This window comes from Staurois parvus, unplaced genomic scaffold (genome assembly GCF_062004578.1).
Source record: "Staurois parvus isolate SC_StPar_1 unplaced genomic scaffold, SC_StPar_1.0 ptg000715l, whole genome shotgun sequence".
In the NCBI taxonomy this organism is placed as follows: Eukaryota; Metazoa; Chordata; class Amphibia; order Anura; family Ranidae; genus Staurois; species Staurois parvus.
In genome coordinates, this window is record NW_028318511.1 from 4,928,841 (window position 1) to 4,947,836 (window position 18,996).

Here is an 18,996-nt window from a genome sequence, read left to right on the forward strand (position 1 = left end):
ATAATCACCCTGGAAATGTATGAGCTTACAAAATGAGGGACACTGGTATGAATTAGTCATGAAGATGTTGATTGGTAATCTGGAGAATTGTAGTGACATGTGTCTCAGTAAAAAATGTTTTTAAATATAAGCAAGAACAGTAAGAAGAACATTTGTAACATTTCAAACTATGCTTCTCTCTCTCCCTAATTGATAGTTATGTCCCATCTGGAAAGTATTAGTTCTTTGTGAGCTGGACATTCTGCATGTATTTATGCTTGTTTCACTACAGCACATTCATCAGCAATAAGTTTCATTCAACAAATGCTGTCTAATCCATTACTGGTCATACACTAGCAATAGTATTTATGTGCAAGCTCCAGTTCTATCACTACCACGCATGCACTGGAAATAGTATTCACCTGGGTAAGCACTCTCTCTTCCACTACTGTACATGTATAAGTATTAGTCAAACACATCCAGGCTTTGAGTTCAAATCATTTTTCTTAAGTAAACCTGTCATGAAAGCAATATTGGGCTCTCAGTGCTCCCTTTAGCTTTAATACTTTAAGTCAATAACCTGCAACAAATGTGCATATCAGGAAGGTCAGAGAGGATTAAATGTCCTTATCTTCATCCTTTTTCCAGGTCAGTAACTCAAAGTACTGAAGCAAGCAAGAAGGTCATAATCACAGCCAGGCATTTAACATTTTTGAAAGTAGAGCAGTGTCAACCCCCATCTTTCTCTCATGATGGGTTTTCTTTAAACACAACCTCACTTTTCTCAGTAAAGTTATCAGTTTTAGCTGCATGGTGGTATTCAAAAGAGGCCTCTTGACTGGAAAGGTAATAATAGCATCTCTTGATAACCTACTCAAAATTTCTAGGTGGACTGCTCCTTTAGGTGCAAATAGGGCGAGTTACATGATACAAGATAAAATGCTGATTAACATTTTTACATTGTACGAGAGATGATTTAAATTGTATCTACACTTAAATTGTATCCAATGGTCAAAGCTTTTGGATAGAATAAGGAATGGTTAAAATGTCTCTTAGAATATATATATATATATATATATATATATACCGTATTTGTAATTTGTGTACCAGTGGGGGGATTTTCTTTCATTCCCTCTCCCAGAGACCCAACAGAAAGAAATGCCCTCTTAGACAGCTGTTACCAAAAGAGTTGTCCCCACTGGATATTTCCCCTTACCTCCTGTTTTGGTTACAGCAATGTATTCTTGGATTGCCTGTAATTTCATGTCCCAGTGACAATGGTCTCCAGGACACATAAAGAGGGTGACTATTCCCAGTGGAGACACAGACAGAACTAAAACCCTAACAGAGGTTCTATCACCTCACACATTTATCCGAAACTATAAAATATGTCACATTATATATAACAGGCACACAGATAAACATAATTATAGGGTCACATACCTGTGCAGCTACAAACTCACAATTTCCATCAAAGTCGTAAAATTTCTCATCAAAAGTAATGTAATGACCACTTCCATAGATTGAACACGTTGCATAACACACAGCATCGGTACAGGTCCATCGTCCACGCTGACAAACACTGAAAAAAAGCAATCAGAAAATGGATATTCAAAAATAATTAAATTATTCTGAATGATATCAATTTTCCTTTATTAGATAGTTTGGGACTGATTTACTAAAACTGGAGACTGAAAAATCTGGTGCAGCTCTGCATATACACAAATCAGCTACAAAGTTTTTTTTCAATGCTTAATTGAACAAGGTGAAGTTAGAAGCTGATTGGATACCTTGCACAGGTGCACTAGATTTTATACTCTCCATGCTTTCTAAAGGAATTTAGCATGTTTAATGTTTCACTTAAAGTATTAAAAATTTAATGATTGATTGATGGATTTATTTATTTTTACTTTGGTACAATTCTTTGTCCCCCATTCCATTTGTTTGACAATTTCCTACCTGTTAACCTGGAAAATGGCCATTAATACTTTTTAGCTTTCTACTCTGATCCAGCTCCCATTCAATGGGGTTCAGAATCGACACCCAAACTTAAGTAATGTTTAATGAACCCACCGCGAACCGAAGCCAGGTACATTTAGCTTATCCCTGTTTCTGAGCAGTAGCAGGCCTTTGTTTACTATGATGCTTGAGGTATCATAAGCTACAGTTGGGGCCCTGCATTCAATTCCTAAAGAGCCCTCCCTTTCATTACACCAGTAGCTATTCACATTATTAGTGTACAGAGCCCCCTCTCCCCATTATATAAGCTATGATGTACAGAGCCCCCTCTCCCCATTATATCAGCTATGTACAGCCCCCCCCCTTTCATTACAATACAAATGTGCATAGCCTTCTCTCCCTTTCTGCCAGCAGTGGGCAGAGCATCTCTGCCCCTTGCTTAGTTTTTTTCCCATGTGTAATTTATCAAAGAAAGTGAGGGAGGTTACCAGATATATTCAAAGGAAGAAAACCTGGCAAAAGACATATTATTACTAAACAGAATGATTACATTTTGTACTCACCATGTGTTACAATTCACCTTGACTTTAGTGCCATGGGGGTAAACATCGTCATTGTGAATACATGGGCACCATTGCTCAAGAACACAACCACCAGCCCCATCATCTAGAAGTCCTTCAGGGCAAACACATCCTGAGATACACTCTGTCTGGAACTGTTAATGCAAACCAAACATATACCAACACAATGTAACATTAGGTTCACATATTTGAACATTTGCAAGTGTATAGACTTTAAAGGGAACCTATAATGCTTTGTGGTCAAGTTTATTTTAACGTAAAATTTCATATTTTATGTTTGTATTATAGATTCTAAACATATATATTTTATATATATTTTTGTTATTTTTTATTTTTTTTACAAATAAACATTTACTATATGATAAAGGATTTCCACAGGGCTGGTCAACAAAACAGATACTGACTGATTGAGGCTAAAAGTTTGTCTGATTTAAATTGTGGACTAAGATGTCTGATAAGAGGTGTCTCCCTTTAGTAAAGACAAATCAGCAGTTCACTTTGCAAAGGAATTTGCAATTAATTTCCTTTAGATTACATAGTGAAAATTCACTTTCCAAAGAATGCTCAATCATGGGCAAGAAAAATAAATAAAACACAACATTTTTGCTTGCACAAGATTGGATAATGGAAGTCAGCAGAGCTTCACCTCATGCACTAAGGCCTAAGCAAACAGAAAATTGCCTTGCAAAGTGGAAATCCCTCTGCAAACAACCTATTTGCCTTTAGTAAAGCAACCCCCTTGAGTTCTCTAAAACAGATTTCTTTCAGCATACCCAAAAGCTGAAATAGCCGAACTTTAAATATTATTATAAATACTATTATGAAAAAAAAATTTTACCTGAAAAAAGATAACATATTTGTAAATTGTACATAATTTTTTCATACTGACCATAATAAATAAAGAAATAATGTTCAATTTAAATTTACTCTGCTCCAAAATACATAAAAAAACAAGGCACTTACATATTCAGCACCAAGGGTCTTGCAGCTCCTATGGAAGGGGACACTTTTTTGTTTGTTACAGTCATAATAGACTTTTCCTGCAGGACAATCTAGAAAGAGACTTTATATGAGTCTAAAATAACTGGAAGAGTTCTGATTGCATTTGGCCATATGAATGTCTGGGTACTTTCTGTTTACCACAAAGGTTCTAATTAGATTATGATCTATGTATATGTAAAATTTGTAATTAAAATTTACTGAATAAAAGAATGCATAGTATATAAACTTACCTTCAGGGGTATGTTTAATGCAAATAAGTTTCCCATTATGGCAAGTGCTAGTAGAGAAAGTAGGAAAACAAAGAAATACATAATTAGTATTTCATGTACATAATCAGTGATATCCCTGTCCAGTCTTTTTCACACCGTATGTCCCCTGGAATATCAGCAATTAAATTACTACATTAATGGAACAATCATTGTAAATGTATGCAGTTATACATTTGTAGAGCTGCTACAGGAAGAGAATGGAGGATAGGAGGAACTTTATTCCTATAAGGCTTATGTACAGGTCATTAGGGTAGCAGATGTGTGATTGGAGGCTGTAACCCTGGATGATCCCAGCAGCCATCTTTAGTGAGGGCAGTGCTTATAAAAAACATTGGCTCACTGCATTGTGTGCATTGTGCAAGTGGTTAAGTTAGGAACAGGACCCTGCTTGTGAGGGACAGAGTGGTTTATTTACTAAAGCTGGAGAGACTGTTCTAAATACCCTATGTTGTAAGACTCCACTACAACGGCTTCAGATGCATTGTATAAGCTCTTTGGCCAATTTGTTGGAACCTTGTGTTGATACATTGTGCTGCATTCTCATCAGTCTCCATGCGCACTTACTCCCCTTTGGGGTACCATACACCAGCCCCCCACCTACAATTGTATAATTCAGGATAAACTAATGTAAATGTAGGCTGAATTTGACTTTTGTACAAGCATTTCTGGATGTACAATAAGCCTCAGCACATAAAGGGATTATTAACATGGCTATCCTTAAATCAGGAATAAACCAGTGCCTTTTGGATTTGTGTCGGATGTAATGAAATGCAAACATATGCTCCTTTTAGGATGTCATTTTATTGTAGCATCAGAAATTGTTGTTTAAAGCAAAGAATACTGTTGTTATTATAGATTACACACTTGTGTTTCGTGCTATTAAATTATTATAGAAACTATTACAAACTGATATTTATAATGTACCAGGCAGTGGACTTACAAATTGTTTGTCCTAGTAGTACACATGGAAATAAAATAACAGCTGCCTGCTGCTCTGGCCATTTTTGATTGATTAATGTAAATTTATAGCTGTGGGCACCACTGAGCACCCCTGTATAACCAATGCTGGAGGCAAAAAAGATTACCTGCCAGAGACAATTAAAAACAGTAACTATTTTACCTATTAGATAAGTCATTGCTTGCAGTATCTCGCTACCTCACTACTTCCCATTTAATAAAAATAAATATGTGCACTTGACCAAGCCTAGCCTGCATGCACAGTATAAAAAAATGGTCAAGTGGAAGCCTCAGAAATACTTAGATTTCCATGGACAGTTTAAATCTGGCAATATTATTCTCATGCCATTGGTGTTAGGTGTTAAAAATATATTTTAATAACTTGTACAGTTTAAAAATTACATTTGACTGGCAAAATTTGGAATAGTTGGGTCCTGCATATAATCCATATCTGGTATCTAAATATTTTTGGTGGGTTTCATTGTTTATAATAAATAAAATACAATGTATTTATTTCATATATTTAACTATAAATTATATGAATTTAATCTGATTTCCATTGTATTAAAATTACATATAATAGTGCTCTATGTGGATAAGATGCTTCAAGCATATTTTTTACTGTATAAATAATTATGTACAGTAACCCCCGTCAACCAATGATTAAAAAGTATTTTTCACAAAGCTACTAAAAACAAAAATCCGGTTGGTTGCTATGCACATGATTAAAGTGTATGTAAACCTTGAAATTGGTTACAGTGTTCCCAGGTTCCTTTGTGAGCTACAGAAACACTCCCCTCTATGTTAGAGAAATTAGAAGAAGTGTTCTATAGTCCTAAACATTGAATATCCTGAGGTGACAATGCTGCTCATGCATAATTACAGTACAGGACATTAAAGCATATGTAAACCCAATATTTCATATTCCTGATATGTGCCTGCTATACCAAGTACTTGTATGAAAAAGTATCTTGTTCTCTTTGTATTGATTCCCCTGTTTGAAATAACTTGTGTTCCTGCCAGTCCCTCTGCTTTCCTATTAAAAACTGACTACACTAGGCAGGATCACATACTGCGGTCAGTTTTCTAGCTATGCTGAGAACTCAGTGTGCTCTTCTCCAATGATCAGACTTGTCCAGACATGCTCCCGGACCCTGCACAGCCATTCACTGGGAAGATCAGTGTGATGCGATGTGATATCTCCTTCCCTAGCTCTTAATTAGTTGAGAATAGAGGATATGTGATCACTTATAACAAAGGGAAAAAAAGGTATTTATAATATTTTTATATTTATACACAAATGTTTAGCCTTTCATTATTATTTGAATAGGTTGTTTTACAAGGTGAGTATTTACATATACTTTGAGTGTGTTACTGGCAGGAACATCAGGTGAAAATATAGGAAAAAAGGCCTGAAAAAAAGAAACTAATGCAACCACCACATCTAAGGACTGGTGATCGGCGATATTTAGATTTATATATTTTGTTGAATGGAAGAAATGCATAAATATTGTTTCTAGGAGAACATGCAAATAAACTGAAAGTCTAAAGAATTACAGTGTAGATGATACATGTATAATTGACCTCGTTAGCTAGGTGTGAAGTAGGCATATAGTAACCTACAGTTACTGATTAGAAGTGATTTTTTTTATTTTTCCCTCAGTAAGCTACTGAAATCTGATTTGTAATTATTTACCACACATTTACTGTATGGCAGCCATAAATGTTCTTGTTTTACTTACCAACGCTCATCTTGCTTATGGATGACTTCCAATGGGTTCATGTATGAGCCCTGGTAGTAACAAGAGCACTGAGATATGGGTACACACTGGTTCTTCTCATTCAGGAACTCTCCATCTGGACAGCCGCAGCCATCAACTGGAGTAAACCCACTGGCACAAGCTTTCTCACCTTCTGCCAGGGAACGACAGGTTGGTTGGCATGTGGTCAGGTTATATAGATAGATTTGGGTAGATGGGCAAGAAGAGATGTCCTTGTCTGAAAAAGAGAATACATTACAATTATTATTGTTATTATTATACAGGATTTATATAGCACCAACAGTTTGCTCAGCGCTTTACAATATAAAGGGAGACAATACAGCAACAATACAGTTCAATACAAGAGGGTTAGGAGGGCCCTGATCCTGGGAGCTTACAATCTATAAGTAATACATTACTTTACACATTCATATACTATACTATTTATATTAACTGCATTTAACATGTATTGTGGAAAACTAGTTCTAAATAGGGGTTCAGTTTTGCTAATGTTGCTGAAAGTTCACTAACTTTGCTGCACAACCTACTGAACTCTGTGAGAGGGAGAATCGTGTTATGTGCCAATGCCAACATTTAAAAGAATTACACAGAATTGTCAGCTCTCCCTAAAATCTCCTACACACACTGACAATATGGCTGCTTCTGAACCCACCTTTTTATAGAGAGAGTGCAGGGATATCCATTATTTCAGATTATCAGCTTTTGTGATTCAGCTGATCAGGGGCAAAAGCTATGCACCATATTAGAGGTTGTTCCTTATTTCTGGTAGGGAACTTGCAACATTTTAAGCCAAAAATTTGCAAGTTGCAAACTTTGTGAATCCCTTGGATTCTTACCAAACCCATGGTAGTGGCAAACCCTAACCTCATTCTTAGTTATAAACTGGATTATTTTTTACTTGTAGAGTAATGAAGATTGTTACAAAATGTAATTTGTTTTTGCATCTCATCTAAGCAGTGTGACCTATAACACAATGGGGTTGACTTACTAAAACTGGAGAGTGCAAAATCTGGTGTAGCTCTGCATATAAACCAATCAGCTTCCAGATTTTGTCAAAACTTAATTGAACAAGCTGAAATTAGAAGCTGATTAGCTCCTATGCACAGCTGTACCATATTTTGCACTATCCAGTTTTAGTAAATCAACCACATTGTTGGAAATCAGAAACTTACTAGGATACCAAAAGTTAAAAGGTAGAGGTAATGCCAAATCTTTATGAATAGTTATTAACTAGTAAGATATACAATATAAGATATACAAAAGTGTTAACTTTTTGTCACAGTTAGTCTATTAAAGTAATATTATTTGATAGCAAATCAATACTTACCACAAATTCCATTCCTCCAGCCCCACAAAATGATCCCTTTAGCAGCACAGGCCCTGACATAGGAGGAGAGTGCAGCACACATACACTGCTCGCTGTCTTTACAGTTACAAGTATCATAACGACATCTCTGTGCAAAATGAAAACACAGTTTATGTAAATTGCAAGCATGAGTTTCTAACGCTCTCAGAAAAAAATAATGCCAATTTATTCCAAAATAGAGATATTCCAATAGGTGGCATCACTCGTACATGAAACAAGTACGAGTGATGCCACCTATTGGAATACCCTTATTCCAAGTATACTCTGGCTTTGTGAGCTTGACTTAATCAGTCCATGACATATCTATATATATATATATATATATATATATATATATAATTTTGAGATCTTTTCACCTTGTCATAAGAGCATATTCAGTGTTGTAAGACAATAAAGCATGAATACTTCCAAAGCTATTACTAGGTGATATACACAAGCACACACACACATGCTGCCTTTGACACAGTTGACCACCCACTCCTCCTCAGTAAACTCCACTCCATCGGCCTCCGTGACTCTGCTCTCTCATGGTTCTCCTCTTACCTTTCTCAGCGCACTTTCAGTGTCACATACAACTCCTCCTCCTCCACTCCGCTTCCTCTTTCTGTTGGGGTACCCCAAGGTTCTGTTCTTGGGCCCCTCATTTTCTCTCTCTATACCTCCTCCCTGGGCCAACTGATAACCTCCCATGGCTTCCAATACCACCTCTATGCTGATGACACCCAAATCTATCTTTCCACTCCCCAGTTCACCCCCTCAATCTCCTCACGTATCACAAATCTACTAAGCGACATATCAGCATGGATGTCACATTGCTACCTTAAACTCAATCTTTCAAAAACTGAGCTTGTAATATTTCCTCCTCCCTGATCCCCCACTCATGACTTTACCATTAAGATCAACAGCACAACCATTGGTCCTTCCCCTCATGCCAGGGTGCTAGGCGTAATCCTAGACTCTGACCTCTCCTTTGGGCCCCACATCCACTCACTGGCTAAATCCTGCCGCCTCAACCTCCAGAACATTTCCAAAATCCGCCCCTTCCTGACCAATGACACCACAAAACAACTTATCCACGCCTTGGTTATATCCCGCCTCGATTACTGCAGCTCCCTCCTCACTGGTCTACCGTTACACAGGCTATCCCCCCTTCAGTCTATTATGAATGCTGCTGCTAGACTCACACACCTTAGCAACCGATCAATGACTGCTGCCCCTCTCTGCCAATCCCTCCACTGGCTTCCACTAACCCAACGTATAAAATTCAAAATACTAACCACAGCTTACAAAGCCATCCACAACACTGCCCCTAGCTACATCGCCAACCTCATCGACAGATACAGCCCTAATCACCCACTCCGCTCCTCCCACGATATCCTCCTCTCTAGCTCCCTCATCATCTCCTCCCACACTCGCCTCCAGGACTTCTCCAGAGCCTCTACCATCCTCTGGAACTCCCTACCACAGCATGTCCAGTCAGCCCCACCCTGTCTGCCTTTAGGCAATCTTTGAAAACGCACTTCTTCAGGGAAGCCTACCCCACCTCCACCTCCACCTAAGGCTGGCCATACATTATACAATTATCTGCAGATTTTTGGTTTAGATTTACCAAAAACCATATAATAGGACAAACCTAAACAACACTTTCAGTTGTATCCAATTAGGCAGGCCCTTGCACTACATAGTTGAAGGTAAATCTAAAGGAAATTGGGCAGAAAATCTGCAGATAATTGTATAATGTATGGCCAGCCTAAGAACTGTACTTGAATCACCTCCGCCAGATCATCCCCCGCAGCTATCACCTTTTGTATCATCCTCCCCTTCCTTTAGATTGTAAGCTCCACGAGCAGGGTCCTCCTATTCCTTCTGTACTGAAAGTATTGTAATTGTATTGTCTCCCTTATATTGTAAAGCGTTGCGCAAACTGTTGGCGCTATATAAATCCTGTATAATAATAATATTAACAGTATATATACATAAATATATACGTATTTATTTTTTATTTAACTGTATCTACAACCCCAAAACAAAAACATAGCGTATTGCAGCTTACTGATCGCTAAAGTGAACCTAAAGGCAAAACATTTTTTTCTATGTTGGATAAAGTAAGGTAGAGTTATAACCCCTGTCAGTTTTGTTTTTTTGCCATCTGTGTTCCATAGGGGAGATTTGCCTTCACTGTCCCATAGCCAAAACAGGAAATGAAAGGAAATCTCTCCAAAGAGAGGGAATTCTGGAGTATCACCAGGGGCACCAAAATGAATGCCCCCATTGGAATAGATTCCTGTTCTGGTGTCAACCCAAAATATGGGATTTTCTTCTACTTTCTCATAACAAATAGATGGGTTGACTCTCCCTACCGGGGGCACAGACAGCAATCAAAGGTGAAAGGTAATCTACTCCATCTTCACTCTATCCAAAACTAAAAAAAAGTTTTGCCTTTAGTTATACTTTAACTGCAATACTTATCTTTTTTCAGACTTTATTCCTTTTATTCTCATCCTTGAGAGAAAAGGCTTCTGCCTTGTTACAAATGGGCCAAATATCAGCCGAAATCAGCCTTTACGGTAGAAACCAGCCAATTTCTGGCCCATGTGTACAGCTGCCTGTCCAACAGATGCGGATCTCATGACCGGCTTCTGTTGAATGAGCAAGCTTGAAAACCAGCAGGCAGTCGACATCTGATAAGCTCTTGCAGCCTATGGCTGCGAGCACTGACCAGTGTGCTCTGGCAGGGGGACAGTCCCCGTGTCAGGGCACAATAGCACAGTGAAGGAGATCGCCGAACTAACATCGCTTGTGTTAGTACAGTGATCTTTCAGGTTTTTTCATTCAGCATGCTGGGTTGAACGAAAAAAAATATTATAAAGTGTACCAGGCTTTAGTTATTGTACTTTGCCTATGGAGGAGCAGCATTGTCACTTCCTATCCTTGTCACCCTAGGACAAGAAGTGTGTTCAGACTAGAGACTACCAATCCCTGTTCCCACCTCCATAATATAAGGTGGAAGGTACCCTGGCTCCCCCCATCACTGAATTTTACATTTGTTATAATTTGAGATCTTTAATTCTGTGTATCACTTATGCAAAGTTCTATATGTACCTGACATTAAATAAGTGTCACATTTTAGTGCTTCCTAAGGCAGAATGGGTTTGATTTATAAAAGGCAAATAAGCTGTTCACTTTTCCAAGGGAGGATGCACATTGCAAGGGAATTTGCACCAGAGATTAGTGAATCTGGTGAGGTGGTAGTCACTTGCCAAGCATATTTTTGTTTGCACACAATTGGATAATGGAAGTCAGCAAAGTGTAACCTCTTTTAACCACTTGCCTACAGGGCACTTATACCCCCTTCCTGCCCAGGCCAATTTTCAGCTTTCAGCGCTGTCACACTTTGAATGACAATTGCACAGTTATGCAACACTGTACCCATATGAAATTTTTACCAATTTTTTGAGACAGATAGAGCTTTCTTTTGGTGGTTTTTAATCACCTCTGGGATTTTTATTTTTTCTTAAACAAACCAAAAACCACTGAAAATTTTGAAAAAAAAAACATTTTTCATAGTTTTTGTTATACAATTTTGTAAATAAGTGATTTTTCTCCTTCTAATGAGGCTGCAGTGATGGGCACTGATAGGCTGCACTGATGGACACTGATAGGCGGCACTGAGGAGGAGGCACTGGTAGGTTGCACTGATGGGCATTGACAGGCATCACTGATGGGCACTGAAAGGCAGCACTGATACATGACACTGTTACATGACACTGATATATGGCACTGATAGGCAGCACTGACTGGCACTGATAGGCGGCACTGACTGGCACTGATAGGCGGCACTGACTGGCACTGATAGGTGGCACTGACTGGCACTTATAGGCAGCACTGACTGGCACTGATAGGCGACACTGATAGGCGGCACTGACTGGCACTGATGGGTGGCACTGATTGGCATTGATAGGTGGCACTGACTGGCACTGATGGGTGACATTGAAAGGCAGCTCAGATGGGCACTGATATGTGGCATTGATGTGCACTGGTATGCACTGATATGTGGCATTGATGTGGCACTGATGGGCACTGGCACGTGGCACTGATGGGCACCGGCACGTGGCACTGATGGGCACTGACAGGTGGCACTTCTGGGGCCACACTGATTATCAGGGCGCACTGATCATCAGTGATTACCGGCTCTCCTCTCCTCTCGAGCTGTCAGCGTGACAGCTTGAGAGGAGAGAAATGCCAATAACCGGCATTTCCGTGTTTACATGTGATCAGCTGTGATTGGACACAGCTGATCACATGACCGAGCCAACATCTTCGGCTCTTTCCGTGATCCGCTGTGTCCGAGGGACACAGCGCATCAGCGATCGCCGTGCTGCGCGCTCCCTGAGCCACGCATGCGCCATGAGAATGGTAGGACATCATATGACGTCCTATCAGAACGAGAGAACCACCTTGAGCTCGTCATTGTACTATAGGGGGGGCGGAAGGTGGTTAAAAAGCTCTGGGGCAATTTTCTTGTAAAATGCAACTTCCCTTGCAAAGTGAACATAAGACATCTGACCACACACAGTACAGAACTCACCTTTGCATACCCAGTTGGGTCTACTGCTGAATGGCATTTAGCAAATGGAGACTCATCTTTTTCTAGCACAGAGCACCAATAGTCTGCATAGGTTTCTAGAAAGAATGGTGTGCTGAGATTAATGTACGCATGGGAGCAACATGTAAAAATTAACAAAATAAAGGAAAAACTTTACTGGTTGAAATGACCAGATATAATTTCCTGACTTTCAAGTAGCAGGCAGAATTGCTCTGCTTCAGACGCCACACTCCCACTGTCTCCTGGAACTCGGATGCTGATTGAATGGATGTATCCAGTATTAAGGCTTTATTCCAGCAAAAGACCTTGGCCTTTGTCCCTACCCAGAGACCACCCACTCTGATGCATTTCACCACTCAAGGCTTAGTCATGGAGACTACCACTAAGCTTTGAGTGTGAAAATGTTAGAGTGGGTGGTCTCTGGGTCAGTGGTGTTTTGTGCTTACCTATGTAACACAAAAATCGGACACCCCTCCCCCCCTCCACAGCAGAGAGAGAGCCTGAAACTGACCAATGCCAGATTCCCCCCCCCCCCCCCCCCGTGGACAGCGCCTGACAGTGACCGGCAATACCCCTGCCCCATCCCCCGTCCCCCACCCACCCAAGATAGCCTTCCGCTAAAACCCCCCCCCCCAATGGCGACAGAGAGAAAGACACTCATCTTCGCAGCTCTGGACATCCCTGGGAACAACAGTTGTTCTCTACATACACCATCAAGCAGCCCACAGCCTCTCTCAGATCCCACCTGGTCCCCATGCAGCATATGTCCCTTCTTCCAGGGGGCAGTGCTGCCTCCCTAAAAATGCCGCCCTAGGCAAATGCCTTGTTTGCCTTGTGGTAAATACACCCCTGCTCTAGGTAGAGATTAAGGCCAAGGTCTTTTTCTGGACTAAAGCCTAAGTGCTACATAAATCATTAGTGTGTATCTGTTGATTCTTTCTTTGGAATGGAAGTCATTGAGTGATGTCACTTACAAACACATAGAACAGAGGCCTGCTGGAGGCTCCATACACAGACCTGTATATGATTGTAAGAGACACCCCCTTGTATGAAATATATTTCCATTTTAATATAAATGGTTGAAGAATTTCATTTTCAGAGTGGTAAACTATGCTGTATTAGTTGATCCACGAGGAGACATGTTTACCTATTTGGGTTTATCAGGGCGCCTGATGGCCAGAACTGGTTTTCTACACTAAGGAACTGAAACACAAGAGTGTTTGTCACATTAGCTTCTCTCTGTCTTAAAGAGACTTTGACACCAGACTATTTATTTCAACAACAATCTTTTTGTAATAATATATATGCATTTAACATATTAGAATTATGAAAAACAGCCTGGTGATTGGTGGTATCAGGGTAGTGAGTGGCCGACAATACGATTATAAATAAAAAGAGCGTACTCCTTTTTGCCGTATACTACATTTTGTGTTGTCATTTTATTTACAGTACGATTTATGTTTCATTGAGGTATTTTTTAAAATACACAGCATAGACTGCTAGGTATTCTAACTAATTCTTCTTCAACCTTGACAAATGGAGTAACTGCTTTTAATTCATTATTATTACATGTAGAGATTGCTGGATGCACGAAAAGGTAAATGTGGGACCTTAGAATTTCAACCAGGAGAACCCTGTGATCAAAAAAACAATTTCAGCATAGGGCAATGCTGAAATTGTGATCACTAAATGGGAATTTCTGAGCATTAGTTGGACTTCTGTTGATTTAAAACCATATCCTGCACTGGATAATGGATGTTGGATAGTAATAAAATGAAAATAATGTCTTACTGCTCTCAATGCTGAGGCTGCAGGGATCATCCAGCAGGTCTGACACATCATGGCAGTTGGGTTGGGCTTTCCATGTGTTGGCAAAGGCAGATGCTGTGGCTTCTACTAGACCACCCGATGTTTTAAAATCATCTCCCTCCTTAGAATTAAAGTTTCCACAAAGACCTGCAAAACATGTATTAGTTCTTTACTGTGTTTCTTGGTATCACAACTTTTCAATAAATAACTCTTCTACGGTCATTGCACAAATATTAACTGCTATGCAAAAGTTCATGCATTTAACAGTCCCATTGATAAAACCCTAAACTTGCTTTGGAAATCCTCTTAGTCCAGTCACAGATCTTTGCAGCAATCCTGTGTAAACACATATGAATTTTGTAGCATAAGGGAACAGTCCTGAAATTGATGCTAAATGTACATATATTAATATGTATGTAAACATAAAAAAAATTTCAGTATGTTTAGCAGCATGTGTCACTGTATAGGTCTCCTAAGCAAATACATTTTTTTATTAATCTGTAGCAAAGTTTCTTACCTCGAGACCCTGCCAGTACCATATCTTCCTGTTATAGGCTGACAACTCTAAGGCATTACATTTGCATCAATGTTGCCATGTGAGCTGCTTCAGTTGTTCATTGGACTACCTATCTGATAGACCTGATAGACAGCAAAACTGAAGGAGTCCTTAAACCGGGGTGACAGGGCTGCTGCTAAGTGTAAGTCAGTGGACACTTTCACCCCCTTCCCATCCATGCCAATTTTCAGCTTTCAGTGCTATCACACTGTGCTGTAACCCTGAGCAAAATTTAACCAGAAGGGAGAAAGGGCATGCCCACTAAGTGTAGCATTAAAGTCATGCACTTTATTTAACTATTTCAAGTCCGGACACTTTCACCCCCTTCCCGTCCAGGACAATTTTCAGCTTTCAGTGCTATCACACTTTGAATGACAATTGCGCAGTCATGCAACACTGTACCCATATGAATTTTTAAGCATTTTTTTAGACATATAAAACTTTATTTTGGTGGTATTTATTCACCACTGGGATTTTAATTTTGTTGCTATATAAATGGAAAGGGGTTTTCTTATAAAAGTTTGCAAATAAATAATCTTTCTTCACACATCTTGGCCAAAATGTATTCAGCTATCATTTTAATAAAAAAAAATAACCCAAATTAGTTTATAACCAAAAATTATAATTTTTCAACAAAAATTTTTACATTAATATTTTATTTTTTTATATTATTATTTATGTTCTTTTAACATACTGTCACCCTCAGTGACAGTATGTTAAAAAAATGACAGAAAATTGGCCTGGATGGGAAGGGAGCATGCACAGGCAGGGCATGCGGGAGGACGTTTATAAACGGCCACCCGCTCCTGCACTGCTGCCGTCCGTCTGTTTATGTACATGGGCTGGACGGGAAGTGGTTAGAATAGAATTGGCAACTTACTGGGTTAACAGAGATAATTCTGCACGTAATGCTATATCCAGTGAGATGCCAGTTGTATTTTAATAAAGTGGATGATTTTAAAGCTACACTTAGTGGGCACCACCTTTCTCCCTTTTTGTTTCATTACAGAGACTGTTTTCTGCTCTGGGGTGGCTGCCCTAAGTGAGCCTGTGGATCACATTACAGGACTATTTGTTCAAGTTGGACTTTTATGGACTTGGGTTACTTGCCCTATTAGCACCATACATCTCTTAAATTTTTACCTGAGATGGGTTTTAAGAAAACATAGAATAATAAACTATGATTCCATAACAGGTTCACCTACAGTTTGTATACCGTTCCAGGCCTGCCACGTTCTCCATTTAGTCACAGGTGCAGGTGTCCCCGGAATCTGTCACTCTCCCCTCCAGACCCAGTAGCACATACAAGGATGCACTCTGTACTCCTTCTGAAAACATGCTGAGCAATTAAGCTGAACAAGGGAGTGAAGAGCATCATAAGTGGGTTGGAGTATCAGTGTTCATGCTGGAACAATAAAGCTGTTTTTAGCCTTAAGGAGTACAGATTGCAGTCATGTATGCGCTACTGATGACACCAAAACATACTGAAATATATAGTTAGGGTTTACATGCACCTTAAATATTGATTTTCGAAACTCTTTAAAATTGTGTTCTACATTATCTGTGAATTCAAAGAGTGCATGGGAAATGTTTATGCTTTAATTATCGCCAATGTCATAAATATTTTAACAGTTATTGTAGCAGGACAGAAGATGTCTATAATGTCAGCTGCAATATTCTTCTCCGAGTGAAAAATTGTATAACTGCAATTTTATCAGATAACGCACTTGGGGGATTTACTAAAACTGGTGCACACAGAATTTGGTGCAGCTGTGCATAGTAACCAATCAGCTTCTAGGTTGTATTGTCAAAGTTTAAAACAAGCTGAAGTTAGAAACTGTTTGGTTACTATGCACAACTCTAACAGATTATGTATGCACTAGTTTTAGTAAAACTCTCCCGCTGATTATTCAAGACCAAGAGGAGCTTGCAGCATGAAATAATGAATGTGCTCTTTGCTAATAAATTGGTTGTTCACACTCAAATAGACAAAGACATTTATATCAGCCTATATCAAGACATGAAAAAACTATTTTATATATATATATATTTATTTATGTATATATATATATATATTTTTTTTTTTTTTACAGTGTTACTATGATGACACTGAATTACTGAAATACACTATATTGCCAAAAGTATTGAGACACCTGCCTTTACACGCACATAAACTTTAATGGCATCCCAGTCTTAGTTCATAGGGTTCAACACTGAGTTGGTCCACTCTTTGCAGCTTTCAACTCTTCTGGGAAAGCTGTCCACAAGGTTTAGGAGTGTGTCTATGGGAATGATTGACTGTTCTTCCAGAAGCGCATTTGTGAGGTCAGGCACTGATGTCGGACGAGAAGGCCTGGCTCGCAGTCTCTGCTCTAATTCATCGCAAAGGTGTTCTATCGGGTTGAGGTCAGGACTCTGTGCAGTCCAGTCAACTTCCTCACCCCAAACTCACTCATCCAAGTCTTTATGGACCTTGCTTTGTGCACTGGTGTGCAGTCATGTTGGAACACAAAGGGGCCATCCCCAAACTGTTCCCACAAAGTTGGAAACATGAAATTGTCCAAAATGTCTTGGTATGCTCACGCCCCAGCCCTGAAAAACAACCCCACACCATAATCTCCCCTCCACAAAACTTTACACTTGGCACAATGCAGGCAGGCAAGTACTGTTCTCCCGGCAACCACCAAACCCAGACATGTTCATGGGATTGCCAGACAGAAGCATGATTCGTCACTCCAGAGAATGTGTCTCCACTGCTCTAGAGTCAAGTGGTGGTGTGCTTTACACCACTGCATCCGATGCTTTGCATTGCAATTGGTGATGTAAGGCTTGGATGCAGCTGCTCAGCCATGAAAAACCCATTCCATGGAGCTCTCTACGCACTGTTGTTGTGCTAATATGAAGGCCAAATGAAGTTTGGAGGTCTTTAACTATTGACTCTGCAAACAGTTGGCAACTTCTGCGCACTGTACGCTTCAGCATGCACTGACCCCACTCTGTCATCTTACCACTTAGTGGCTGAGTTGCTGTTGTTCCCAGTTGCTTCCACTTTGTTATAATACCACTAACAGTTGACCGTGGAATATTTAGTAGCAAGGAAATTTCACAAATGGATTTTATTGCACAGGTGGCAACCTATCACGGTACCACGCTTGAATTCACCGACCCATTCTTTCACAAACGTTTGTAGAAGCAGTCTGCATGCCTAGGTGCTTGATTTTATACATCTGTGGCCATGGAGGTGATTGGAACACCTGGATCCAATGATTTGGAGGAATGTCCCAATACTTTTGGCAATATAGTATATATATATATATATATATATATAATATGTATGTATTGAAACATGCAGTATGTTCAGGTGTAGGTATTGTGCAATGTTGTCCATAGATAACAGGTCTTCTTCAACTGACCTTGAAGTCGTCCCCTGGCAGATTTCTGCATAGCGATGTATAGCTGCATCATGGGTTTCAGCTGAATCTGCATCTGAAGGCCAGAGGAAGCTTGCACAATAATGTAAGGACTAGAGGGCTGCATGATGGAGAAACTGGCTGCAGAGGAAAACACAAGAAAACATAATTAATTAACCATGCTAGACTGTACTTCCTTAGGTGGACTTTCTGGCATACAGTATATTTTAAGTGCAAACTAACAGTCACATAAATATACCTGTGATATATTGAATCTTGAATATCATGAATACAATGGTATTCCTTGCATATATTTAAATACATGTTTGAAATTCTAATGTTTACTGTTTTACTGGTAAAGGATTTTATTTTTATTTTGTACAGCCACTTTTATGGTTTACTCTCATATGCCACACTGCACAGTCAGTAAGATGCCTATATGCATACTTTCCAATTTTCTGATATGGGAAAGGGGACACCTTTTAGTACAAAGTATGTAGGTAACAGACACACCCCTGTCACATCCTCAGTTACATGGTCCATAAAGAATCAACACACAAAACAAAGAATGGGTAAACTCACTGGTGCATCTTTTCAGATTACTTTTCCTTTATATCGACTTTTCAAACATGAAACAGGTTCTCTAAATGAGGGATAGTTGGAAAATATGCTGTACTACTTTGTAATTTAGCTTCCTGATCATTGGACAGAGGTGACAATG

General features: G+C 39.4%; 1 protein-coding gene across 1 annotated transcript in view; it reads right to left on the bottom strand.

Moving 5' to 3' along the window:
• Window positions 1–18,996, bottom strand: part of LOC149445623 (mucin-2-like) — a 166,342-nt gene that overhangs the window by 109,733 nt on the left and 37,613 nt on the right. Inside the window, exons 12-20 of the mRNA XM_089653541.1 lie at window positions 18,279–18,416; window positions 14,292–14,456; window positions 12,483–12,577; window positions 7,856–7,982; window positions 6,490–6,745; window positions 3,752–3,798; window positions 3,483–3,571; window positions 2,502–2,653; window positions 1,423–1,561 (exon numbers count right to left, since the gene is read on the bottom strand). Of these exons, the coding sequence (XP_089509667.1) occupies window positions 1,423–1,561; window positions 2,502–2,653; window positions 3,483–3,571; window positions 3,752–3,798; window positions 6,490–6,745; window positions 7,856–7,982; window positions 12,483–12,577; window positions 14,292–14,456; window positions 18,279–18,416 (1,208 nt within the window). The remainder of the gene's footprint in view (window positions 1–1,422; window positions 1,562–2,501; window positions 2,654–3,482; window positions 3,572–3,751; window positions 3,799–6,489; window positions 6,746–7,855; window positions 7,983–12,482; window positions 12,578–14,291; window positions 14,457–18,278; window positions 18,417–18,996) is intronic.